Source organism: Stegostoma tigrinum, chromosome 9 (genome assembly GCF_030684315.1).
Source record: "Stegostoma tigrinum isolate sSteTig4 chromosome 9, sSteTig4.hap1, whole genome shotgun sequence".
NCBI lineage: Eukaryota > Metazoa > Chordata > Chondrichthyes > Orectolobiformes > Stegostomatidae > Stegostoma > Stegostoma tigrinum.
Window position 1 is genome coordinate 5,324,850 of NC_081362.1, and position 24,288 is coordinate 5,349,137.

General features: G+C 45.7%; 1 protein-coding gene across 1 annotated transcript in view; it reads right to left on the reverse strand.

Moving 5' to 3' along the window:
• The window catches only part of LOC125454646 (ADP-ribose glycohydrolase MACROD1-like), an 880,504-nt gene that overhangs the window by 239,376 nt on the left and 616,840 nt on the right, over positions 1-24,288 (reverse strand). Inside the window, exon 8 of the mRNA XM_048535629.2 lies at positions 13,065-13,095. Coding sequence (XP_048391586.1) covers positions 13,065-13,095 — 31 coding nt within the window. The remainder of the gene's footprint in view (positions 1-13,064; positions 13,096-24,288) is intronic.

The window sequence follows — 24,288 nt, forward strand, 5'->3', positions numbered from 1 at the left end:
TCTGGAACATTCCGCCCCCACATGCCATCACAGGAGACCCAGGCTGCAGAGGGTCCTACAGCGAGAAAGCGGTCAGCTTTCTCCCAGGCAACATGGGATGGCAGTCAAGGAGAGGAGTTGGGGGCGGGGTTGGATTGGAAGGCAGGGATGGGGCTCCTTCAAAAGAAAGAACACCCCCCTCCCATGGCCTTGTAACACCCCCTCCACCTTGGAATCCAGGTTGAGGCAAATAGGGGCCCCCTCAGCCCAGCAGACAGGTCATCCTGGTTTCCTCATTACTTGTCTCTCACCCACCAGGAAGTCAAGTGATTGGACGCTGGTGAGTTAAGGCAAGTAATTCACCACGTAATGGCCTTAATTGCTGGTGAGTTCAGGGAGTCCTCAGTGGGCCTTCTTTACCCATGTCTTAAGTGCTAAAGTGGTAAGAAGGTGTTAGGTATTACCTTGGAACCTACTCATCCAGTTATCGCCCTTTTTGTGTCATGGTCAATGATTGTAACTTTGGGTCACTTATGGACATATCAAACTTTAGCTACAAAGAGCATTATTTTAACAAAGCCAAAGCTTGTCTGTAGATGTAAATCCTGTGGCTGTGTGGAGACAGGGAGCCTGGAATGTCATACATGATAAGGTCTCAAGGAAGATTTAAAAGGATGAACTTATCCCTAGTCACTGTTATCTGCCCATGAGCCAATTCTCTATCCATGCCAATATTCTACGTCCAACACTAAGGGCTCTTATCTTTTGAGTTAATCTTTTGTGAGGTACCTTTTTGAATGCATGCCAGAAGTCCAAATACAGCACATCCACTGCTTCCCCTCTATCCACACTGGCTGAGACTTTCTAAAAAGGTCTCATAAGCAAACAGTTTACAGAGAGAAATTGGTCGGCTAAGTGTGTGCGCAAAACATTGGCACATGGAGTAGTAATGTGGAAAGACGTGAAGTTGTTCATTTTGGCAAGTTGAACAAAGAACAGTATTATTTAAATGGAGAAAGACTGCAGAAAGCTGCAACACAAAGGGTCGTGGGGAGAACTTGTACATAAAAGACATAAAGCTGGTTGCGGGGGCAGCAGGGAATCAGGAAGGTTAATGGAATATTGGTTCTCATTTCCAGGGAGTTAGTGTTTAAGACTAGGGGAGTCTTACTGTAACTGTACAAGGTCCTGATGAGACCACATCTGGAGTACTGTCACCAGTTTTGATCCCCTTATTTCAGGAAAGATATCATTTCATTGAAGGCAGTACAGAGAATGTTCACTCAGATGGGCCCTGGTATCGAGGGATTGTCTCAGGAGTTAGGGTTAAACAGGTTGGGGCTCTATTCCCTGGTGCTTAGAAGAATGAGAGGTGATCTCATTGTGACATATAGGATCCTTAAGGGGCTGGACATGGTAAATGTTGAGGAGATATTTCCCCTCATGGGAGAGTCTGGGACCAGAAGGTATAGTCTCTGAATGTAATTTAAGATTGAGTTGTGGAGGAGTTTCTTCTCTCAGTGGACTGAGAGTCTTTAGAACTCTTTGTCACAGCCAGCTGAGGAAGCAGAGCACTTGTATATATTTAAGGCTGAGGTAGATAGATTCCCCGATTGATCAAGAATCTAAGGTAATGGGGAAAAGGCAGGAAAGTGGACATGAGAAATGTCAGATCAACCATGATTCTATAAAATGGTGCAGCAGGATGGAAGGGCTGATTGGCACTCTCCTGTTCCTATTATGGCCTTACTTCTCACTCTTAGAAAACAGAATTTTAGTCAATAGGCCAAGTTACACCCCTAATCAAGCACAGTACCCAGGGAAATCATCTTGCCGACATTATAGTTTGTCCACTTTTGATTTGTGACACATTTCTGTAACTCTCAATAACTTTATTGCACCTTGAACTTTGAGTTTGATTCAAATTTCTATCCTAAAAGAGTCACAGCTGGTTTCTATTCTGTGGTAATTTAATCTCTGGGTTCAAGCAACTTCCTAACCTTCACTCGAGCAGTTTCAAACTTCAGCTGAACCCTATCTGCCACAGTCTAATAACACAGTCTAAGCCAGCTATTACCATCTGTGCGGTACAGTTTCTTTGGCGCTTTTGTATTCAATATCTCTGGCTCAGGTACTTCAAAACCAACAGCTACCTGGCTTAATAATGGCGCAAAGTTACAAATTGAATATATTACTGGTCTGCTAGAAGTCATGACTGAATTTTGAGTGTTGCCTGTGACTTTCGTGAGATCACATTATGATATTCATTTAGTGTTCGCACAACTGCCCTGAACTTTCTATTTGTGCAGTTCATGGGGACCAAAAAGCAGATGAAGAATAACAGGAGGATTAAAACAGCAAAAGTGACAGAAATATAAATTAAAGGTGCAGCAAATGACAAATGGTCTGCTGTTATGGTATTCATCTGGTACTATCTACAAAATGCGTCGCAGCAACTCGAAATAGCTTTCATCAGAATGTTCTAAATCTCTGTTTCTGTCACCTGAAGGGACGTAGGTGGCAGGTACTAGGGAACACCACCGCTGGCCAGATCCCCAGCATGGCATACCCGCCCTCACCCACACCTGCGTTACTGTCCCTTCACTGTTGTGAGTCAAAATTCTGGAACACCCACCCTGACAACACTGTGGGTGTTCTTATACATCAGGGACTGCTGCAGTTCAAGAAGACAGCTCATCCCCGCCTTCGTGAGGCAATTAGGGTCAACAACAAGTGTTAGCCCAGTCAGTGACGGTCACAGCCCATGACAGAGTTTGAAAAGTCCGCAGAATGAATTCTACAGTGCTGTATTATGAATGCATCGTAAGAATGATTGCTAACTACGCAACTACATTAAGCAGATTAAAATGGAATGATTACAGCACAGAACAAGGCCATTCAGCCTGTCTTGGCTGTGCTGTCTCTCGAAAGAAGCAGGTCATCTACTACCACACCCCTGCCTGGCCCTTCCAAAGCACCCCCCCCCCCCACCAAAGTCTTGCAAATGTGTCCTTTTCAGATGGTAATTCAACTCCATCCTGAATGCTACAACTGATGCTGTCTCCTGCACATTCTCAGGTAGCCCTTTCCAAATCCTAACCACTTGCTGTGTGAAAATATTGTTTGCTCATCTCTCCAATGCTTTGTTTGCCAATTCCCTGAAATCTGTGTTCCCCTCACTCTCGGTCCTACCAGCAATAGTAGCAATTTCTCCCAATCTAACTTGTCCATGATTTTGAATAGCTCCATCAGTTTCTCCTTTGAATCACAGCTCCTTCTAGAAGAGTTCCAAATGTCTCCCTGCAGCAATCTGTGGTAGTCTAGAAGTCTGCGCTACCTGGAAGGATGTGCAAAGCAGATCCCATAGTAAACATTCAAAAGGATATTGGACATTTACTTTTTACACACCTGACAGAGTTGCGAGGACAGAATCTCTTGAACAGCTCTTTCAAAGATGGGTTGAATGGCTACATTCTGTGTTATACCATTCATTGTAAAGACAGCAGCGGCAGGAATGCTCAGCAGGCTGGACAAGATCAGGGAAATCTTCCCCTATCGAAGGAAAGCTTTACCACCATTGGAGGAGTCCAGAGAAGATTCACTCAGTTGATCTCAGGTAGGGTGGAATTTTGTTATGAACAGAGGCTGAACTGATTGGACCAGTCTTACTGGAATATAGACAAATGAGAGGTGACCTTATTGAAACATATGAGATGCTAAGGAAGCCTGACAATGTTGATTTTGAAGGATTGCATTCCCATGTGGGAGAGTCTGGGACCAGACAGTAGAGTCACAGAGTAAAGGGCGATTCCATTGAAGACAGCCATGAGGAGGAATTTTTTCATTCAGAGGGCAGTAAATCTGTGAAGTTCCCTACCGCAGAGGGCTGTCAAGGCTGGGTCAATATGTATATTAAAGGCTGAGACAGACAGATTTTTACTCAGGAAGGGAATCAAGGGTTATGGGGGAAAGGCAGGAAAGTGGAGTTCAGGATTACTATTAGCCTGACCTGAACAGTGATTCCAGTGTTTTCTGTCCCTGGTCCTTTAAACAAGTGCAGCCGTCCAGGAGATCTCTGATACAATTTTAACCTCACTGCGAAGCCTCTTCCAGGGATGCCTAACCTGAAGAAGTTACCCTCCTCCCTCCGGACCAATCTCAGGGAATCTCTCTCCCGCTGCAACTCTCTTGTAATCTCTTACTCTCCTCTCCACCTATCTTCTTTTCTCTCCATCTTCGGTCCGCCTCCCCCTCTCTCCCTATTTATTCCAGTTCCCTCTCCCCATCCCCCTCTCTGATGAAGGGTCTAGGCCCGAAACGTCAGCTTTTGTGCTCCTGAGATGCTGCTTGGCCTGCTGTGTTCATCCAGCTCCACACTTTATTATCTCTGATCTGCTTTGAGTGTTTGTTTGGACGTTGTAGAGAGCACACAGCAGAGCCCAGGGCTGAACTGTGGCCCTGCTCCATCCCCACCCCATAAGAACATGTCAAATATCTGCTCCATTGCTCTTCAAGATTGGAAACCACTTTGAATCACGAGCTGGCTTAAATCCTCAATGTGATGTATTTAAAAAAGACACCTAAACTGAGTGAAGAGAAGGTTTTTTGTTGAAGACATACTGATCGAGGCAGTCCTTAACATCAAAGAGCATTCAGAGTTTCTCAGTATCGCTTATAACCTGGCTGAGTGGGTTTCCTCCAGGTGCTCCAGTTCCCTCCCACCATCCAAAGATGTGCAGGTTAGGGTCGATTGGCCGTGAGAAAATTGTCCCGTATTGTCCAGCGATGTGCAAGCTGGGTGCATTAGCCATGGGAAATGCAGGGTTACAGGGATAGTGGGGGTGGGTCTGTGCGGGAAATTCTTCAGAGGGTCTGTTTGGGCTCAAAAGACCAAATTAAAATGATTCTATGGCTGGGCAAATATTGTGATTCCCTTCTCTCAGATCCAGAAATAAGATCTCTGTTTCGCATACTGTGCATGAGAATTCACAATTTCTAAATTATGCCATCTTTGAGTGGCCTATTAATAACCAGTACTTCTGAAAGAGACAGCCCAGCTAAGGCAGGCAATGGAACACTAAACTTCCTTCACGTTTTCTCTAATAACACCATTGCATGCTCACAGGTGGGAACAACAATTTAACTGATCTTAAAAGTTTGCAGCAATTAGAGCTCAGAAGCCCATGTCAGATCTCCGCATCGTCCAATGACTCTGCACTCAGGACGCTGCCTATGAGATTAATTTCAAGTTTCCAACAGAACAGTTTCAAGGAGGACAAATGTTTCGAAGGCTTCACTCATTATGCCGCATGAATTTGAAATGATTGGATCAAAGCATCATGTTAATGCTGAAATTATTGTAGAAAGGCCAGCTAATGCAATTTGTAAAACTTCAAATGTAAAGCACTACACAGCCTCGATTCACATCTGTCCTTCAAACATCTCTCAGTTCTTTTTGCTGTCGTTTTCAATCCTGTTCTCAGATGCCACAGCTCACATTTATAAAAGAATTTTTTAAAAATCCATAGGGCTTTGATAATGGGTGCGGCGAAAATGACCACCGAGCCTAGAAGCCATCAGAAAATTAAAGGCAAAATACCACAGACGCTGGAGACTGGAAATGAAACAGTAAATGCTGCAGAAATGCAGCAGATTCAGAACAGAAACAGAGTTAATGCACAGAGACCGTAACTTCAGAACTGGAGTGCTGGACTCGAAACATTAGCTCTTGTTTCTCTCTCCACAGATGCTGCCAGACCTGCTGCGTTTCTCCAACATTCTCTGTGCTTGTTTCAGCAATCAGACAAGCTGACTGCTAATTAGGTGGAAGATGGGGGCTCTGAGCAGGCTTTGTATTGCAGTCAGAGGAACTGACAGCATAGAGAAGGGCACAAAAGCAAAGTCGCTGGAAAAGCTCAGCAGGTCTGCAAGTATCTGTGAAGGAAGAAGCATTTCGGGTTCAGTGACCCTTCCTAAGAACCCTAACCCTAGCACAGAGGAGGGCACTTTGCTCCAGCTGGTCTGCACCAGTCAAAAATGAGCAGCAATCTATTCCAATCCCATTTTCCAGTGCCGACCCTCATTGGGGCATGAGAATCCAACACTTATTAATCCTGAGTACCTAAGATGCTGCTTGGCCTGCTGTGTTCATCCAGCTCCACATTTTGTTACCTCAGATTCTCCAGCATCTGCAGTTCCCATTATCTGTGTTATGAGATGGGCTGCTTTCGGCACAGCCAATTCATTTTCATCTGCTTTTGGTTCTCTTCAGCAGCTCTTCTTTTTCGCAGGCTTACCATTATCCATTCCTTTTTCAGTCTTATTGTCTTTCTCTCCCTCTAGGCTCTTTCTCCACCTCTCGTTCACTCCTTTACCCACACACCCTGCACTGCCCAAACCCTGTCTTCAGCATAAAGATCACCTTTTTCCTAGCTATCCACTAATGAAGGGTCACTGGACCCAAAACATTGATTCTGCTTTCTCCCCACAGATACTGTTGCATTTCTCCATCAGTTTCTGATTTTGTTTCTGGTTTCCAACATCTGCAGTTCTTTGTTTTATGCTTCTTGAAAACATTCGATGTTTTGGCTTCAACCGCTTTCTGTGGCAACAAATTCCACAGGCTCCCCACTCTCTGGATGAAGAAATTTCTCATCATCTCAGTCCAAAATGGCCAACCCTGTATCCTTAGAACGTGATCCCTAGTTCTGGAGTCCCCGCATTGGGAACAACCTTCCTGTGTCTACCCTGTCTAGTTTTGTTAGACCTTTGCAGGTTTCTAGGCGATCCCTCTTCATTCATCAAAATCCCAGTGAATACAGTCATAACTGCTCCAGTCCCTCTTCATATGTCAGACCCATCTTTCTAGGAACCATGCTGGTAAACTATCATTGTACCCGCTTCATAAACAGAACATCCTCCCTCAGATAAGGAGAATAAAGCTGCAAATAATACTCCAGGTGTGGTCTCAACAAGGCACTGTACAATTGCAGCAAGATTCCCACTATTCGAATCCTTCTCATGGCTGGGCTAAGATGCTTGATAAAAACCAAAAGGACTGTGGATGCTGTAATTCAGGAACAAAATCAAAGTTGCTGGAAAAGCTCAGCAGGTCTGGTAGCAGCTGCGGAGGAGAAAACAGAGTTAACATTTTGAGTCCAGTGACCCTTCCTTAGAACAGTTCTGAGGAAGGGTCACCAGACCCAAAACGTTAACTCTGTTTTCTCCTCCACAGATGCTGCCAGACCTGCTGAGCTTTTCCAGCAACTTGGTTTTTGTTCCTAAGATGCTAGAAATTGTTATCTAACAGTGTTGTGAGAGTATCTCTACATTTTGAGCTTCAGGCGATCCAAGCAGCAGCTCCACAACCTACTCAAGGAGCAACGAAGGGTGGCCCAACAGAAAATAATTTTACTCATTGCCGACACATAGCGATTAATTTTATAAATCAAGGATTTTTAGGAAGACGACAGCAACCACATTTTCCAACCAGCCATTTTCCTAAAACTTGTCAAACTGCAAAGGTGGCCCGTCCCTTTACTCTCTAGGAGCACCGTCTAAATTTCACTGGACTCATTAAACTGTGCACTTTTGTAATAATTTATTGCATCAGACCTAATGCTGTTTGGTGAAAATATGTCGCCTGGCTCTTTTTCTGACTGTGAGAGTTCCAAAGTTCTACATGTGCCAATTCTAGGTGAACCCTTTATCTTATGACCAGCAGATACTAGGTTGGCGGCTTGCAACATGACTCTAAAACATCCAGTACATGAAAAGTTGCCAGGAGAAAGGATGGCCTTTCTGTCTTCTCCATGAATATCCAAAAAAACTAAATCCGAATCAAACAAAATGCATTTTTCACGCATGAGCCATACAGAATGAACACCTAGCAACAAGCAATTGGAATGCTAATTTCATATATTCCTTGTCTTCCTGTTTTTATTCATCTGTTATCAAAATTCCACTGCGCAATCAACAACACAAAACAGATGGAATCTCAATATTAGATATGACGGCATTAAAACAGACAGTAAACTTATAAACATATTCAACCTCAAGAGTGTGGAAGCAAAGATCTTTGGGACAATTCCACATTTTAAAAATATTGGAAATAAAGATTTTATTCCCCCACCTGAACAGGTATTAAAGTCTTAGATCAAAAACTACCTTCAGATTCCAAGCTAATGTGTTTTAACTGTGCTCATTCTATGAAGGATTAAACCCTATCACCCTCCACAATCTCTGCACTCATCCACATATGGCCCCTTGGGCATGTGCCATTTTAACTATTCAAACTTGGAAGGTTGTGCCTATAACAGCCAGGCCCTAAGGCCTGGAATTCCCTTCCTCAACTTCTCAATCTCTCTTTCCTCTTTTCAGATGCTCATTAGACCTGGAGCTCCTCAAAGCAGGGGAACAGCTAAGTGGTTTATCCAGTCTCTGAATGGGTATATGCAATGAAAAGTTTTAGAAGAGCATGAGCCAAATGTTGAGAGATGGGATTAGTTTAATTTAGGATATCTGGTCAGCATAGATGAGTTGGACTGAAGGGTCTGTTACCATGCTGTTACATTTCTATGACTCTATTTGCCTAGGCCAAGCTTTTCGTTAGTTGTCTTAATGGCTACTTCAACAAAAACATGTTGGAAACTCAGTAGGACTCACTCAGAGATAGTAAGAACTGCCGATGCTGGACTCAGAGATAACACGGTGTGGAGCTGGAGGAACACAGCAGGCCAGGCAGCATCAGAGATGCAGGAAAACTGACATTTTGGGTAGTGGAAGGGTCCCGATCCGAAACGTCAGCTTTCCTGCTCCTCTGAGGCTGCCTGGCCTGCTGTGTTCCTTCAGCTTCACACTGCGTTATCTCAGTACGTCTGGTTTTTTAGATGTTTGAGTTAGGATCTTTCTGTCCACTATATATAGCTTTCTTTGGTTTTCTTTTCCTTCTTTTGTGTGATAAATTTATGATCTGCTCTTAAAGGGCACCTGCAACCTTGTACAGCAATGCTTCAGTGATTAACAAACACGTGAACCAACTGCAAAATAATAAACACATGATCTACCAAGATAATAAAATGTGAGGCTGGATGAACACAGCAGGCCAAGCAGCATCTCAGGAGCACAAAAGCTGACGTTTCCGGCCTAGACCCTTCATCAGAGAGGGGGATGGGGAGAGGGAACTGGAATAAATAGGGAGAGAGGGGGAGGCGGACCGAAGATGGAGAGTAAAGAAGATAGGTGGAGAGAGTATAGGTGGGGAGGTAGGGAGGGGATAGGTCAGTCCAGGGAAGACGGACAGGTCAAGGAGGTGGGATGAGGTTAGTAGGTAGCTGGGGTTGCGGCTTGGTGTGGGAGGAAGGGATGGGTGAGAGGAAGAACCGGTTAGGGAGGCAGGGACAGGTTGGACTGGTTTTGGGATGCAGTGGGTGGGGGGGAAGAGCTGGGCTGGTTGTGTGGTGCAGTGGGGGGAGGGGACGAACTAGGCTGGTTTAGCCCTGCATTCCGCATGGAGATGGCCTCAGGGCCCTCCGCTTCTTCCTGTCCCGCAGGCCCGACCAGTCCCCCTCCACCGACACTCTCATCCGCCTAGCTGAACTCGTCCTCACACTCAACAACTTCTCTTTTGACTCCTCCCACTTCCTACAGACTAAGGGGGTGGCCATGGGCACCCGCATGGGCCCCAGCTATGCCTGCCTCTTTGTAGGTTATGTGGAACAGTCCCTCTTCCGCACCTACACAGGCCCCAAACCCCACCTCTTCCTCCGGTACATTGATGACTGTATCGGCGCCGCCTCTTGCTCCCCAGAGGAGCTCGAACAGTTCATCCACTTCACCAACACCTTCCACCTCAACCTTCAGTTCACCTGGGCCATCTCCAGCACATCCCTCACCTTCCTGGACCTCTCAGTCTCCATCTCAGGCAACCGGCTTGTAACTGATGTCCATTTCAAGCCCACCAACTCCCACAGCTACCTAGAATACACCTCCTCCCACCCACCCTCCTGCAAAAATTCCATCCCCTATTCCCAATTCCTCCTCCTCCGCCGCATCTGCTCCCACGATAAGACATTCCACTCCCGCACATCCCAGATGTCCAAGTTCTTTAAGGACCGCAGCTTTCCCCCCACAGTGATCGAGAACGCCCTTGACCGCGTCTCCCGTATTTCCCGCAACACATCCCTCACACCCAGCCCCCGCCACAACGCCCTAAGAGGATCCCCCTCGTTCTCACACACCACCCCACCAACCTCCGGATACAACGCATCATCCTCCGACACTTCCGCCATTTACAATCCGACCCCACCCCCCAAGATATTTTTCCATCCCCTCCCCTGTCTGCTTTCCGGAGAGACCACTCTCTCCGTGACTCCCATGTTCGCTCCACACTGCCCTCCAACCCCACCACACCCGGCACCTTCCCCTGCAACCGCAAGAAATGCTACACTTGCCCCCACACCTCCTCCCTCACCCCTATCGCAGGCCCCAAGATGACATTCCACATTAAGCAGAGGTTCACCTGCACATCTGCCAATGTGGTATACTGCATCCATTGTACCCGGTGTGGCTTCCTCTACATTGGGGAAACCAAGCGGAGGCTTGGAGACCGCTTTGCAGAACACCTCCGCTCGGTTCGCAACAAACAACTGCACCTCCCAGTCGCAAACCATTTCCACTCCCCCTCCCATTCTCTAGATGACATGTCCATCATGGGCCTCCTGCACTGCCACAATGATGCCACCCGAAGGTTGCAGGAACAGCAACTCATATTTCGCCTGGGAACCCTGCAGCCATATGGTATCAATGTGGACTTCACCAGTTTCAAAATCTCCCCTTCCCCTACTGCATCCCTAAACCAGCGTAGTTCGTCCCCTCCCCCCACTGCACCACACAACCAGCCCAGCTCTTCCCCCCCACCCACTGCATCCCAAAACCAGTCCAACCTGTCTCTGCCTCCCTAACCGGTTCTTCCTCTCACCCATTCCTTCCTCCCACACCAAGCCGCACCCCCAGCTACCTACTAACCTCATCCCACCTCCTTGACCTGTCCGTCTTCCCTGGACTGACCTATCCCCTCCCTACCTCCCCACCTATACTCTCTCCACCTATCTTCTTTACTCTCCATCTTCGGTCCGCCTCCCCCTCTCTCCCTATTTATTCCAGCTCCCTCCCCCCATCCCCCTCTCTGATGAAGGGTCTAGGCCCGAAACGTCAGCTTTTGTGCTCCTGAGATGCTGCTTGGCCTGCTGTGTTCATCCAGCCTCACATTTTATTATCTTGGAATTTTCCAATTCCCAATGTTGGATGCTTTTTGGAGGGTTGGTGCAGACTTGATGGGCCAAATGGCCTCTTTAGAAAGGACAGCACAGTGGCTCAGTGCTTAGCACTTCTGCCTCACATAGCTAGGGACCCGGGGTCAATTCCAAAGTGTGACATTTGAAGGCCAATGGTTAGCAGATCACAGAGCTGACAAGCGTACAAATTAGGAGCAGAATCAGACTACTCAGCTCATCGGGCCTGTTCCGCCACTCACTGAGGTCATGGCTGATTGGTTTGAGTTTTGAAATCGACATTCCTAATAAGCCCTGGTGACTACTGAATCCCCTGCCTCACAGGAATCTATTCACCTCGGTCCTAAAACTATGCAATAACTTCACATCCATCTTCTGAAGCAAAGAGTCCACATGCACCTTAGAGAAGAAAAGAAACCTTGTCATCTCATTATAAAATAGTGTCTGCTAGCTCTTGAATGACCCACAGAAAACATCTGTCCCATATGCGCCAGATGAAGGCTATTCAGGATCTTATAAACTTCCATCAAATCACTCAAACCTACCTTCTGAAAAAATGCATTAGCACTAAAAGACAGTTGCAACCAAAGCGATGATTACATCCCACACCACTTGCTTTACGTGCAAATATGTTGGTACGATCTTACCTCCTTCACAAAATAGCATCATTACAATTCCTGTGCAATCCACAAAACACCTTATTCTAAGAAATTAGAAGATATTTGGAAGAGCTGTATTTCATTCCAAGATGCCTGATGTCTTCTTCATAATATCATAAGACATTAAGATATACGATAAGAGCAGAAATAGGCCGCTTAACCTATCGAGCCTGCTCCACCATTCAGTGAGATCATGGCTGGTCTGATAATCCTCAACTCCACTTTTCTGTTTTTCCCCCGTAACTTAGTCCCTTCCTGATTGAAAACCTGTCTACGTCAGACATGAATCTACTCAATGACCCAGCCTTCTGCAGTAAAGAATTCCACAGATTCACTACCTTCTGAGAGAAGAAACTCTTGTTCATTTCTGTTTTAAATGGGGGAGCCCTTATTCTGAGATGATGCCTGAACTCTCCCACAAGGGGAAACAATCTGTCTGCACGAGTCCTGCCAAGCCCCCCAAAGAACCGCATATATTTCACAAGGTTACTCTCAATTTTCTAAATTCCAACGAGTACGGTCACATTATATTTAGACAGACAGCACAAGTGATGTACATTAAGAAAAATGACTTATTTTATACTTCATACACTGAATGTTCTGCATTTCACCAAACACTGAAGTCTCACTGTATCACAAACACATGTTTCCACTTGCAAAGGAAATCAAAAGTTAGTAACTGTATCGCTGTTGCAAATCTGTGTGAAAGACCATTGAGTCCATGTGGAGTGATCAGGTGAATTGTGGCTGACTGAGGCTAACACAACAATAATCCATGTTGAATCAATCAGAAAGAAGCCCTTTAATTTCCACGCGAAACTTACCATGCTAGGGATACACATTTGGCATGAAAATTGCCAAAGTCCAATCAGAGCACTTAAACGTTCTAGAGACTAAAGCCTAAACAAGGTTAATCCCAATTTAAATCCAAAATTTATTGAGGGTCACAAGTTGTGCTCTAGTGCTTAAAACACAGGGAAGTGATTAGCTAGGCTGGAAATAACCAGAATTGCTGCAAACAGATTGGCCAGAATGACTGTAATGGCAAGTAAGAGAAAGCAAGGCAATTTTAACAAATGTAAGTGGAGTCAGCAATGTCATACTTCATAAAAATATCAAAAAAAGTTGCACTTACCATAGATGCCAGTGGATATACAAGGAAATGCCTGAAATTGGAAAGATAAATTGACGAATTAAAGGGAAATAGAATGAAATAAAATGAGATGCTATCACAGGTCTTATCATTTTAAGTAATTACTCAACACTTTCAGAAAAGCGCAGCTAAACCTTGATAATCTATCATGAACGAATAAAGTAAGTAGGCACCATTATCCCGACAGACCAAAGGGCTGCTCTCTCTTTAGAGACAGGCAACTGATAGTGGTTTACTGTGAGGGTCACCGTGTCTCAGGCGAGGGGAGAGGTTGAGAACGACAGTCCTTTATAGTAAGCTCAGCCTGTGCAGGAATTGGACCTGTACTGTTGGTGTAAAACCAGCTATCCAGCAAACTGAGCTAGCTGATGTACCACAAGGAAGTACAGTAAATCTCTGCCAAATAATGGAAGCTGGTGGATAATACAAACAATTTTGGGGGAAAACGAAATCAATTACATATGTGGCCCCTTTCAATGCTTGTTCAAGTTTTTATTTAATTCACTGAAGTTTATTCTGGCATCTATGTACTTTACCTCTCCCAGAGCACTATACCATGGAGACGATGTTTAAGAATGAGTCAAGACCTGGTCTGAAGATTATTAAGCACAGCTAATACTCACTGGTTCATATATTTAACAGCTGGCTCCCCTACATGGGCAATTTGTTGGAGAGTTATTGATTAAAAATAAAGTTTGACTCCTTGTGGTCTCTTGTGGTGCAGTGGTAATGTCTGTACCTCTGGGCCAGGAGGCCAGAGTTCAATTCCTACCTGCTGCAGAGGTGTGCATCTTGAGCAGGTTGATTAGAAAGTAAACCTAAAAACTCCTCTCTCTATTTTTTTCAGAGCTCCCTTCCCACTCCCCCATTTCTGAAGAAGGGTCCTGGCCCAAAACATCAGCTTTCCTGCCCCTCTGATCCTGCCTGAAAATGGATTTTAAAAAACGGAGACGCCATTCCATCCCAACTAATTTCAATAGCATTGGGGGTGGGAGAGAGTGCAAAAGGGGCTCTTGTGGTGGTCTCCATCCCTCTCAGCTAGAAAGCATGGGTCAAAGTCCCAGCTGCTCCAGAAGTATTTGCAAACGCAATTTAATCTTGTGCACAAAGCCAAAATTGGAGGCGATCTGATTTTAACTGTTCAACAGTTGCACACACCAGAAGCTCGGACTCTGAATTTTGAATTCTCCCTCCTCTCTCCTTGTTTTCCTCCTTTAAGATAACCTCAGAACCTGCCTCTTTCAAACATTTGGACATCTGTGCCAGTAGCTCCTTTTGTAGCTCAATGTCAAGCTTTGTTAGACAATTGCTCTATTGAAGGATATTGACACATTTCACAACATTTAAAGGGTGCGGTAGAATTGAAAGTTGTTGTATTTGCAACAGGGTCTCACCATAAAACCTTCAAACTGACTTGCCCACTTTTGAATTAATTTCCCCTTGAAAAGAAACCCTGAATTTTCTTTCTGCACTGCATAGCTTTAGTGAGTTGTGTTGAATTTTTTTGACAACTTCCTATCTTCCATTCCAGCTGATTTTGGTCCACTCTCCCTTTGATTTCTCACCTTCCAAAGAATAAGGGATCTGCCTTGTGAACAGTGTTGTAGTTATGCCTAGGCCACATAGATCGCAGTAGTTCAAGAATGCAGCTCGCTATGACAGTTGCGTTTTGGCTCACTTGTAGGTCAACACATTTTTAAGAGCTGATAATTGCATTGTAGCATGTGATCTCAATATAAGGATCTCATGCTCCATCTTCCCTTGGATGACTTGAAGCATGACTCTCTACAGGTAGGATGTTACTCTACTGTAACCCAAGAACTTAAAATTAGCTCAGATGTTGTGTGCCCAATATTTGGATATACCAGATATTGGTAATAAGTGCTTTCTGGGTTCTTCAATACCATCATATTTACACCAAGTTTCTTCTGTTATGGGAGAGGGCAGAAACCTTGCCACATCAGATAAAAACACACTGCTGGAGGCACATGGATAGCAATCACCTATTCTACTCGGGAATGGGTAATAAATGCTTGCCTCACCAGTGGCCCTCACATCCCACAAATAAAGGAAAAATGTTTCCTTACACATAGAGTCATACAGTGTGGAAACAGGCTTTTTGGCCCAAACTGCTCACGCTGATCAGTTTTGCCAAACTGATCTAGTCCCATTTGTGATCAGAGATAATGGGAACTACAGATGCTGTAGAATCCAAGATAACAAAGTGTGAAGCTGGATGAACACAGCAGGCCAAGCAGCATCTCAGGAGCATAAAAGCTGACGTTTCAGGCCTAGATCGTCCGATGAAGGGTCTAGGCCTGAAACGTCAGCTTTTCTGCTCCTAAGATACTGCTTGGCCTGCTGTGGTCATCCAACTTCACACTTTGTTGTTTTTAGTCCCATTTGTGTTTGGCAGCTCGTTCCATACACACATCACCCTCTATGCTAAGAAGATGCTCCTCAGGTCCCTTTTAAATCTCTCCCATCTCACGTTAAAACCTATGCCCTCTAGTTTTGGACTCCCTTGCCCTGGGAAAAAAGGCCTTTGGCATTCACCTTATCTATGCCCCTCGTGAGTTTACAAGCCACTATAAAAGGCCACCCCTCACTCTCCTGCACTCCAGAGAATAAAGTCCCAGCCTGTCCAGTATCTGTTTATAACTTACACCCTCCAGTCTTGGTAACATCCTTGTAAATTGTTTTTTGCATGCTTTCCAGTTTAATAACATCCTCCCTATAACAGGGAGACCAGAATTGTACACTGTACTCCAAATATGGCTTTTCCTCCTATAACAATGAATCTCATTCTTTGTTTTATTGAATTTGCTTCCATCCAGCTGCTCTCCAAGTACAGTTATATCTTCCTGTGTTTCGTTCATCCATTCTGCATTCTATATACTTTGAAGTTGTAGGATCTATGAGCTATCCAACATGGGCTTCTTATGCAGCAAAATACAGTGTGTTATGATTCAGCAAAACTGCTCAAGAAACAAAACACACAATCTGTTCCAAATGATTACATGCATGAAATAACACAGCACGCTTAATCTTTCTAATGTAATGCTGATCAATCAAGTACAAATCAGTCATAATAGGCAAAATCAGAACAAATTTGCTCCCTTCCCTTTCAGACTATTTGCTGCTGTGCATCCTCCTTTACTTACAAGCTTGAGAGACAGGTTTCTATCATCTATAGCTGCAGAATACATTCGAGGGGCTGAATGGCCTCCTCTTCCCATCAGAACCGAAGAACCAGAAGCCATTCTGCCTCTGGAGTCTGTTCCGCCATTTATGATCGTGCGAATAAAACTATACTTTTCTACATAACCCTTCAACCCATTACTAATTAAATATCTGTCCATCTCCTCTCTAAATTTATTCCGAGTCCCAGCACAATCTGGGCTAGTGAATTCCACAGATTTATGACCCTTTGAGAGAAGTAACTTCTCCTCATTTGTTATAAATCTGTCACCCTTTATTCTAATACTAGGACCCCTTGTGCTAGATTGTTCCTACCATGAGGAAACATCTATTTTCTCAATCATCTTTGTGTACACCAGTTAGATCTCCTCTCATTTTTTTCCTGAACTTGAGACAGTATAGCCCTAAAGTGCACAAAATCACTTCATTAGTCAAAATCCTCATCCCTGGAATCGATCCACTCTGAACTACCTCCAATACATTACATCCCTCCTCAAATAAGAGAACCAAAACTGCATGCAACACTCCAAAAAGAAAGAACATTTCCAATACCTAAAGCACAGAGCCTTAGTTTCTTGTGATATTTCATCAAACCAATGCAGCTGACCAAGCAAACCTAAAGGAGGCCGATGCAGTCAAACAACCACGTTGAACTGCCATCTCACTGGATTTATGGGGCTTTCAACAGTGCGATCTTTATAATCACAGTACAATTTATTATTTTGACTCATTGTTCCTCAAAAGACAGTGTGTGATCGACTGAATAGGCAAATAAGTTATAAGTGTTATAAGGACAAGTGTAAATCATTGTGGGATTCCAGCCATGTTCTGCTCACAGTCCGTCCCCAGGTTCCTGCTCTGCTTTGCCACTGACAACATTTTGGGGAGCATTCCACCATTTCAAATCTGAATAACTAATGTTGCACAGCTCGCCCGACATTGACAGCTCCATCTGAAACCTCAGAGGGTCGGGCTATTCTGTAATTGCTTTGTCCTTCGTAATATTCAGGTTGTTTGTCAGGGAAATTGGCTTTTCTTACAAGGTAACTGACTCTTACTGAAGGCCAGCTGCACGAGAGTCACTGGTTGGCACACTGACATTCAGTTAATGACACCGAGAATAATTACCTCTCAGTGCCGAGATTATTAGTTCTTCAACAGAGCGCTTGCAAGTAGCTGCCAGGAGGACTCAAAGCAACATCTTGGTTGGAGAGACATAGTAGGAACTGCAGATGCTGGAGAATCTGAGATAACAAGGTGTGGAGCTGGATAGACACAGCAGGCCAAGCAGCATCATAGGAGCAAGAAAGCTGATGTTTCGGGCCTAGACCCTTCTTCGGAAATGGGGGAGGGGAAGGAGGTTCTGAAATAAATAAGGAGAGAGGGGGAGGTGGATCGAAGATGGATAGCGGAGAAGATAGGTGGAGAGGACACAGATAGGTGAAAGAGGCGGGGTTGGAGTCAGTAAAGGTGAGTGTAGGTGAGGAGGTGGGGAGGAGATAGATCAGTCCAGGGAGGACGGACAGGTCAAGGGGGCAGGATGAGGTTAGAAGGTAGGGGATGGGGGTCGGGCTTGAGGTGGGAGGAGGATATAGATGGGAGAAAGGACAGGTTAGGGAGACGGGGACGAGCTGGGTTGGTTTTAGGATGCGGTAGGGGGAGGAGAGATGTTGAAGCTTGTGAAGTCCACATTGATACTATTGGGTTGCAGGGTTCCCAAGCGGAATATAAGTTGCTGTTCCTGCAACCTTTGGGTGGCATCGTTGTGGCACTGCAGGAGGCCCAGGATGGACATGTTATCTGCGGAATGGGAGGAGGAGTTGAAATGGTTCGCAACTGGGAGGTGCAGTTGTTTGTTGCGAACCAAGCATAGGTGTTCTGCAAAGTGGTCCCCAAGTCTTTGCTCAGTTTCCCCAATGTACAGGAGGCCACAACGGGAACAGCGGATGCAGTATACGACATTAGCAGATGTGCAGGTGAACATCTGCTTGATGTGGAAAGTCATCTTGGGGCCTGGGATGGGAGTGAGAGGGGGAGGTGTGGGGGCAAGTGTATCCAACGCATCATCCTCCGACACTTACGCCATCTGCAATCCGACCCCACCACCAAAGACATTTTTGCCTCCCCACCCTTATCTGCCTTCCGGAGGGACCACTCTCTCCGTGACTCCCTTGTCCGCTCCACACTCACTTCCAGACCGGCCACACCCGGCACTTTTCCCTGCAACCGCAGGAAGTGCTACACCTGCCCCCACGCCACCCCCTCATTTCTGAAGAAGGGTTCCGAGCCAAAATGTCAACTTTTCTGCTCCTCTGATGCTACCTGACCCGTTGTGCTCCTCCAACTCCACACTATGATATCCCTTTTAAGGTTTTTGCTTGTTTTGACTGCAGGACTGGGGTATAATCCAATGAGCTCTGGGGTCTGTCTGCTGACACGAGAGCCCATAAAAGAAGTGTCTTAGTTGTATTTTGCTCCTGTCCTGCTGCTCTTTGAATTCTCATCTTACGTTAACAATACATTCCTCGTCCTACCCCAATCCCCAGCAAATACCCACTCTAGCGTGGATCAAATGTGAAGCATTAAAGTGGGGGTCAGAGCAGAAGGAGTTTCAGGAGGCTTTGCCCTAGATGCTGAAAGACATGACAAAAATTCTATCCCATTGTCTTCAGAATGATTGGGAGGAAGTTTGGTGGCACAAATAAAGCTCTTCTGAGTCATAAAAAAATTTTCTCTGTGGTTGTCACAATCAAAATGTGTTGGAACAGCAATGTGGAAGAGCTGATTCAGAAAGCTGCCCGAAGGATGAGAATTCTGAGGCACGAGCTGGCCTATTCGCAGCCAACAGCAAATCTGATGTTCCACAGAATGCATGCCCATGCAGAACCAGGTGAATGGAATAATCTAGATAGTTTGGCAGATTGAAGAGAAACCTCTCATGCATCGACTCAATACATATTCTGCAAAATCAAAGACCATCTGTTGGTCCTTTTGAGAAGGGGAGCCAATTATTCGAAGCAAAGCCACAAACACACGAGCATCTGCGTGGGAAAATCCTGCGAAGAAAGCTTTCACGTGCTCGTTTTCGCCCCGACCCTCTGATCAATGATTCAACTCACTACCCACCCCACCCCTCGCAGATTCTCCCCGAGCTTATATCAATGATTAAAACGTCACCCTTATAAATGTACTGTACATACGAGTTCCTGCAACGTTCATTCAGCTCGCAAACCCATCATTTCTAGTGAACACCTTGAGTTCTGAAAAGAAAATCCATGTTTGCCCACGTGGAACCTTTCTACCTCACCACCATTCCCCAATCCCAGCTCGGCTTTGTTTGGCTTGGCTAAATGATCTTTCTTTCAGGAAAAGAATGACTGTCTTAACTTTTACTTGGCCTCCCAAAGTACTGCCCAAGCTCGAGGAACTTTCTGCAAGAACTCTTTTATTTACACTTTAATCCACTTAGAAACTTTGTACCAAAAGATAGCACCATGTGGGGTGACACTGTCACCTTTTCACTGTGCTCCTGTTTCTAATTCCATAATTCCACTACTTCAATCAAATACCATGAGGTACCGTCAATCTCTTCTGCTTAAATTCATTTACGGGATGTAGTAACACTGGTTCGCCAGTCTTTGTTGCCCATCCATCGTTACCCTAAAGGTGCTGCTTCCTTAAAGCTCTTTGCACATAAACACGAGACACTGAAATCACTGTGAAATCATTAGTTATCACTGTCATCAAGCATTCTATAGATGTGGATCCCATTACGCTTTAATTGAGTATTCAAAGTTGCGGATTTAGGTAAAGTTGACGTAGTCTGACCACACCATTGGGTTCTCATTAGAGAAAGACAACGGGTGTTGGTATAACCTGAAGGTCACCATCCCTCAGGTGAGGGGAGAGGTTGGGAAGGACAGCCCTTCATGGTAACTTCAGCCAATGGTGGGAATTGTACCCTTGCTCTTGGCATCACTCAGCATTGCCAAGCCAGCGTCCACCCTTCTGAACCAACCACCTCCAACCTCACATAGAAGTTGAAAGAAGTTAGGGCTGTTCTCCTCGAAGAGAAGAAGGCCGAGAGGAGATCGGATCAAAGCTTTCAGCCTAGTGGTTGGGCTGGGTGGAGTAGGCAGGGAGAAAGCATTCCCGCGCTAGAGTGAAAAAAAGTACAAGAGGGCACAGATTTAAAGTGAGGCGATTTAGTACAAAGAGAGAGGGCTATAGAGAGGGTGGTGTTCGCACAGAGAGAAAGGGCTGGGGTTGTTAGTACAGAGTAGGGGCTTAGTACAGAGAGAGGGGTGGGAGTGTGAGTACAGAGAGGGAGGGGTGGGGGGTTAGTACAGAGAGAGGGGTGGGAGTGTGAGTACAGAGAGGGAGGGGTGGGGGGTTAGTACAGAGAGAGGGGTGGGGGGGTTAGTACAGAAAGGGAGGGGTGGGGGTGTTAGTACGCGGTCAAGGGCGTTCTCGATCACTGTGGGGGGAAAGTTGCGGTCCTTGAAGAACTTGGACATCTGGGATGTGCGGGAGTGGAATGTCTTATCGTGGGAGCAGATGCGGAGGAGGCAGAGGAATTGGGAATAGGGGATGGAATTTTTGCAGGAAGGTGGGTGGGAGGAGGTGTATTCTAGAGGAGGTGTATTCAAGGACCGCAACCTTCCACCCACAGTGGTCGAGAGCGCCCTTGACCACGTACTAACACCCCCACCCCTCCCTCTCTATACTAACCCCCCACATCTCCCGCATTTCCCGCGACACATCCCTCACACCCCGCCCCCGCCACAACCGCCCTAAGAGGATCCCCCTCGTTCTCACACACCACCCTACCAACCTCCGGATACAACGCATCATCCTCCGACACTTTCGCCATTTACAATCCGACCCCACCACCCAAGACATTTTTCCATCCCCACCCCTGTCTGCTTTCCGGAGAGACCACTCTCTCCGTGACTCGCTTGTTCGCTCCACACTGCCCTCCAACCCCACCACACCCGGCACCTTCCCCTGCAACCGCAGGAAATGCTACACTTGCCCCCACACCTCCTCCCTCACCCCTATCCCAGGCCCCAAGATGACTTTCCACATTAAGCAGATGTTCACCTGCACATCTGCCAATGTGGTATACTGCATCCATTGTACCCGGTGCGGCTTCCTCTACATTGGGGAAACCAAGCGGAGGCTTAGGGACCGCTTTGCAGAACACCTCCGCTCGGCTCGTAATAAACAACTGCACCTCCCAGTCGCGAACCATTTCCACTCCCCCTCCCATTCTCTAGATGACATGTCCATCATGGGCCTCCTGCAGTGCCACAATTATGCCACCCGAAGGTTGCAGGAACAGCAACTCATATTCCACTTGGGAACCCTGCAGCCCAATGGAATCAATGTGAACTTCACCAGCTTCAAAATCTCCCCTTCCCCCACCGCATCCCAAAACCAGCCCAGTTCGTCCCCTCCGCCCACTGCATCCCAAAACCAGCCCAGCCTGTCTCCACCTCCCTAACCGGTTCTTCCTCTCACCCATCCCTTCCTCCCACCCCAAGCCGCACTTCCATTTCCTACCTACTAACCTCATCCCACCTCCTTGACCTGTCCATCTTCCCTGGACTGACCTATCCCCTCCCTACCTCCCCACCTATACTCTCCTCTCCACCTATCTTCTTTTCTCTCCATCTTCAGTCCGCCTCCCCCTCTCTCCCTATTTATTCCAGAACCCTCACCCCATCCCCCTCTCTGCTGAAGGGTCTAGGCCCGAAACGTCAGCTTTTGTGCTCCTGAGATGCTGCTTGGCCTGCTGTGTTCATCCAGCTTCACACTTTATTATCTTGGATTCTCCAGCATCTGCAGTTCCCATTATCACTGAGAGATCGCTAAAGCTGCTCAAAGGTTCAGTGACAACATTTCTCACTTTTTCACAGTTGACAGCTGTTTTCCTAATGCCTCTCTGTACTGTGTGTGATTTTTTTTTCATTCTATTGCCAACATTGATCCTTCTTGTATTCATAAAATCGACTCAGCTCTCACAGGCCACGTTCTTTTTATTTGAATCCAGCCTTTCCCTCTTTAAAAATATTAATAGAGACTTTTTCTTCATTTTAATACACCTGCAAATCCTGTTTTCAAAATGAAGTCCTGATCATCTTACTTTGATGTTGAAGTATAACATTTATGATCAGGGAATGGATTTAATACTGTGGTGTACATTGTTACCGGCTCATTTCAAAACAGAGGCCGTGAGACTTTTGCTGGGGAAGGACATTCAGGGAATGGGATAAGGCAAACGGACACAGCAAAGATACAGATTAACCACGTTCTAAGTAAATAGAGGAAAGGTTTGAGGAGTTGAATAAGTTGACTGACATTTCTGTGCTGCCAGCATTGATAATTGATGCAGTGACCCTGATCTGGATTACAGACTGGAGTTAGCTAATCACACCCACCAAAACAGCAGTAAAAGTAAACAAATCTGAAACTACAAAGCCATCTGTAAAATATGTTATTTTTCCTTCCCCTCAAGTCAGCTTCATTTCAAGCAATGCAGTATCATGGAAAAGAGAAATAAAACCCGGCAGTTTAAAGGTTCATGTAGGTTACATTTTAAGTAGGCCATGGCCTAGAGTTATTGCTGCTTGGCTAGAAATCCAGAGGCCTACGTAATGTTTTGCGGTCCCAAGTTCCACAACAGCAGATGATGGCATTTGAATTCAATAAAAATCTGGATTTAAAAGTCCAGGAATGAAATTATCAATTTGATCACCACAAACCCATTGCTGATTTTCATTAAAAACCCATCTGGTTCACTAAGGTTCTTTGGGGCAAGTGGCTGCTGTCCTGACATGGACTCCAGAACCACAGCAATGTAGTAAACGCTGCAATGGTCAAGAAAGCCACTCCAAGTATCCAATCGCAGAGGGACGATAGAGCCAGTGACACTCACATCCCATGAATGAATTGAACAAAACAGTATTGGCAACATTTTAATACCCAGAAGGAAAAACCCAATGAAATGGTGATGGACCAACTCACCATGTATACTACAAAACTGAGCATCAGAACAACCAGAGATAACAAGGTGTAGAGCTGGATGAATACAGCAGGCCAAGCAGCATCAGGGGAGCAGGAAGGCTGATGTTTCTTTTTTTCTGAAGGGTCCAGACCTGAAACGTCAGCTTTCCTGCTCCTCTGATGCTGCTTGGCCTGCTGTGTTCATGCAGCTCTACACCTTGTTATCTCAGATTCTCCAGCATCTCCAGCATAGTTCCTACTATCTCCAGTACAACCAGAGCATTCATTTCCAAATATGGCATTCATTTTTCTTCTGGGTAAGATTGTTTCTCATTCCTCCTCTACACTCCCACTGAATGAATTAATCAATGATGATTTATTGTCACTTGTATTTTCCAGTGAATAATACAGCAATACAGAGTGAAAAGCTTCAACTGTCGCCACACTTTGACACCATTTTGAATAGTTTAAGAATAAAAAGATTGAAATAATTCCACAGAGCCCAGTTTCCCATCCTCAAGTCACCCTTTATCTACATATGCACAGTGCATGGACTCGAACCAGCTAGCTCAGAGCCAGTCCCTAACAGTGAGGAGAATCCCTGACACTCCTGTTTATACCTGTCAGCCAGGGCTCCCTGCTTGGCCCAGGTTAACAGCCACAATCAGGGAATTCATACTCAATGAGATCCACCTGGCTAACCTCATTCCCGTCACTACAGAGATGTAGTTAAAAGAGAGCCCAGTTCTGTCCTACTGCCTCTGCCATGAGTCCTGAGCCAGCTCATCAACAACACCTCTGCCACCACCCCTCTGCCATCTGGGCTAGACTCATCTACATCAGATTGGAACTCCCACTGCTCTAGTGGAATTATGACCAGATATTTCAACTTCCTTGCCTAATCGAATTCAATGTGTAGGATATTGCTCTCCGAGTCCTGCTGTAGGAGCAGTCAAATGGAGTTGGCACCTCACCATAGGGTACGTTTGCTGCCACC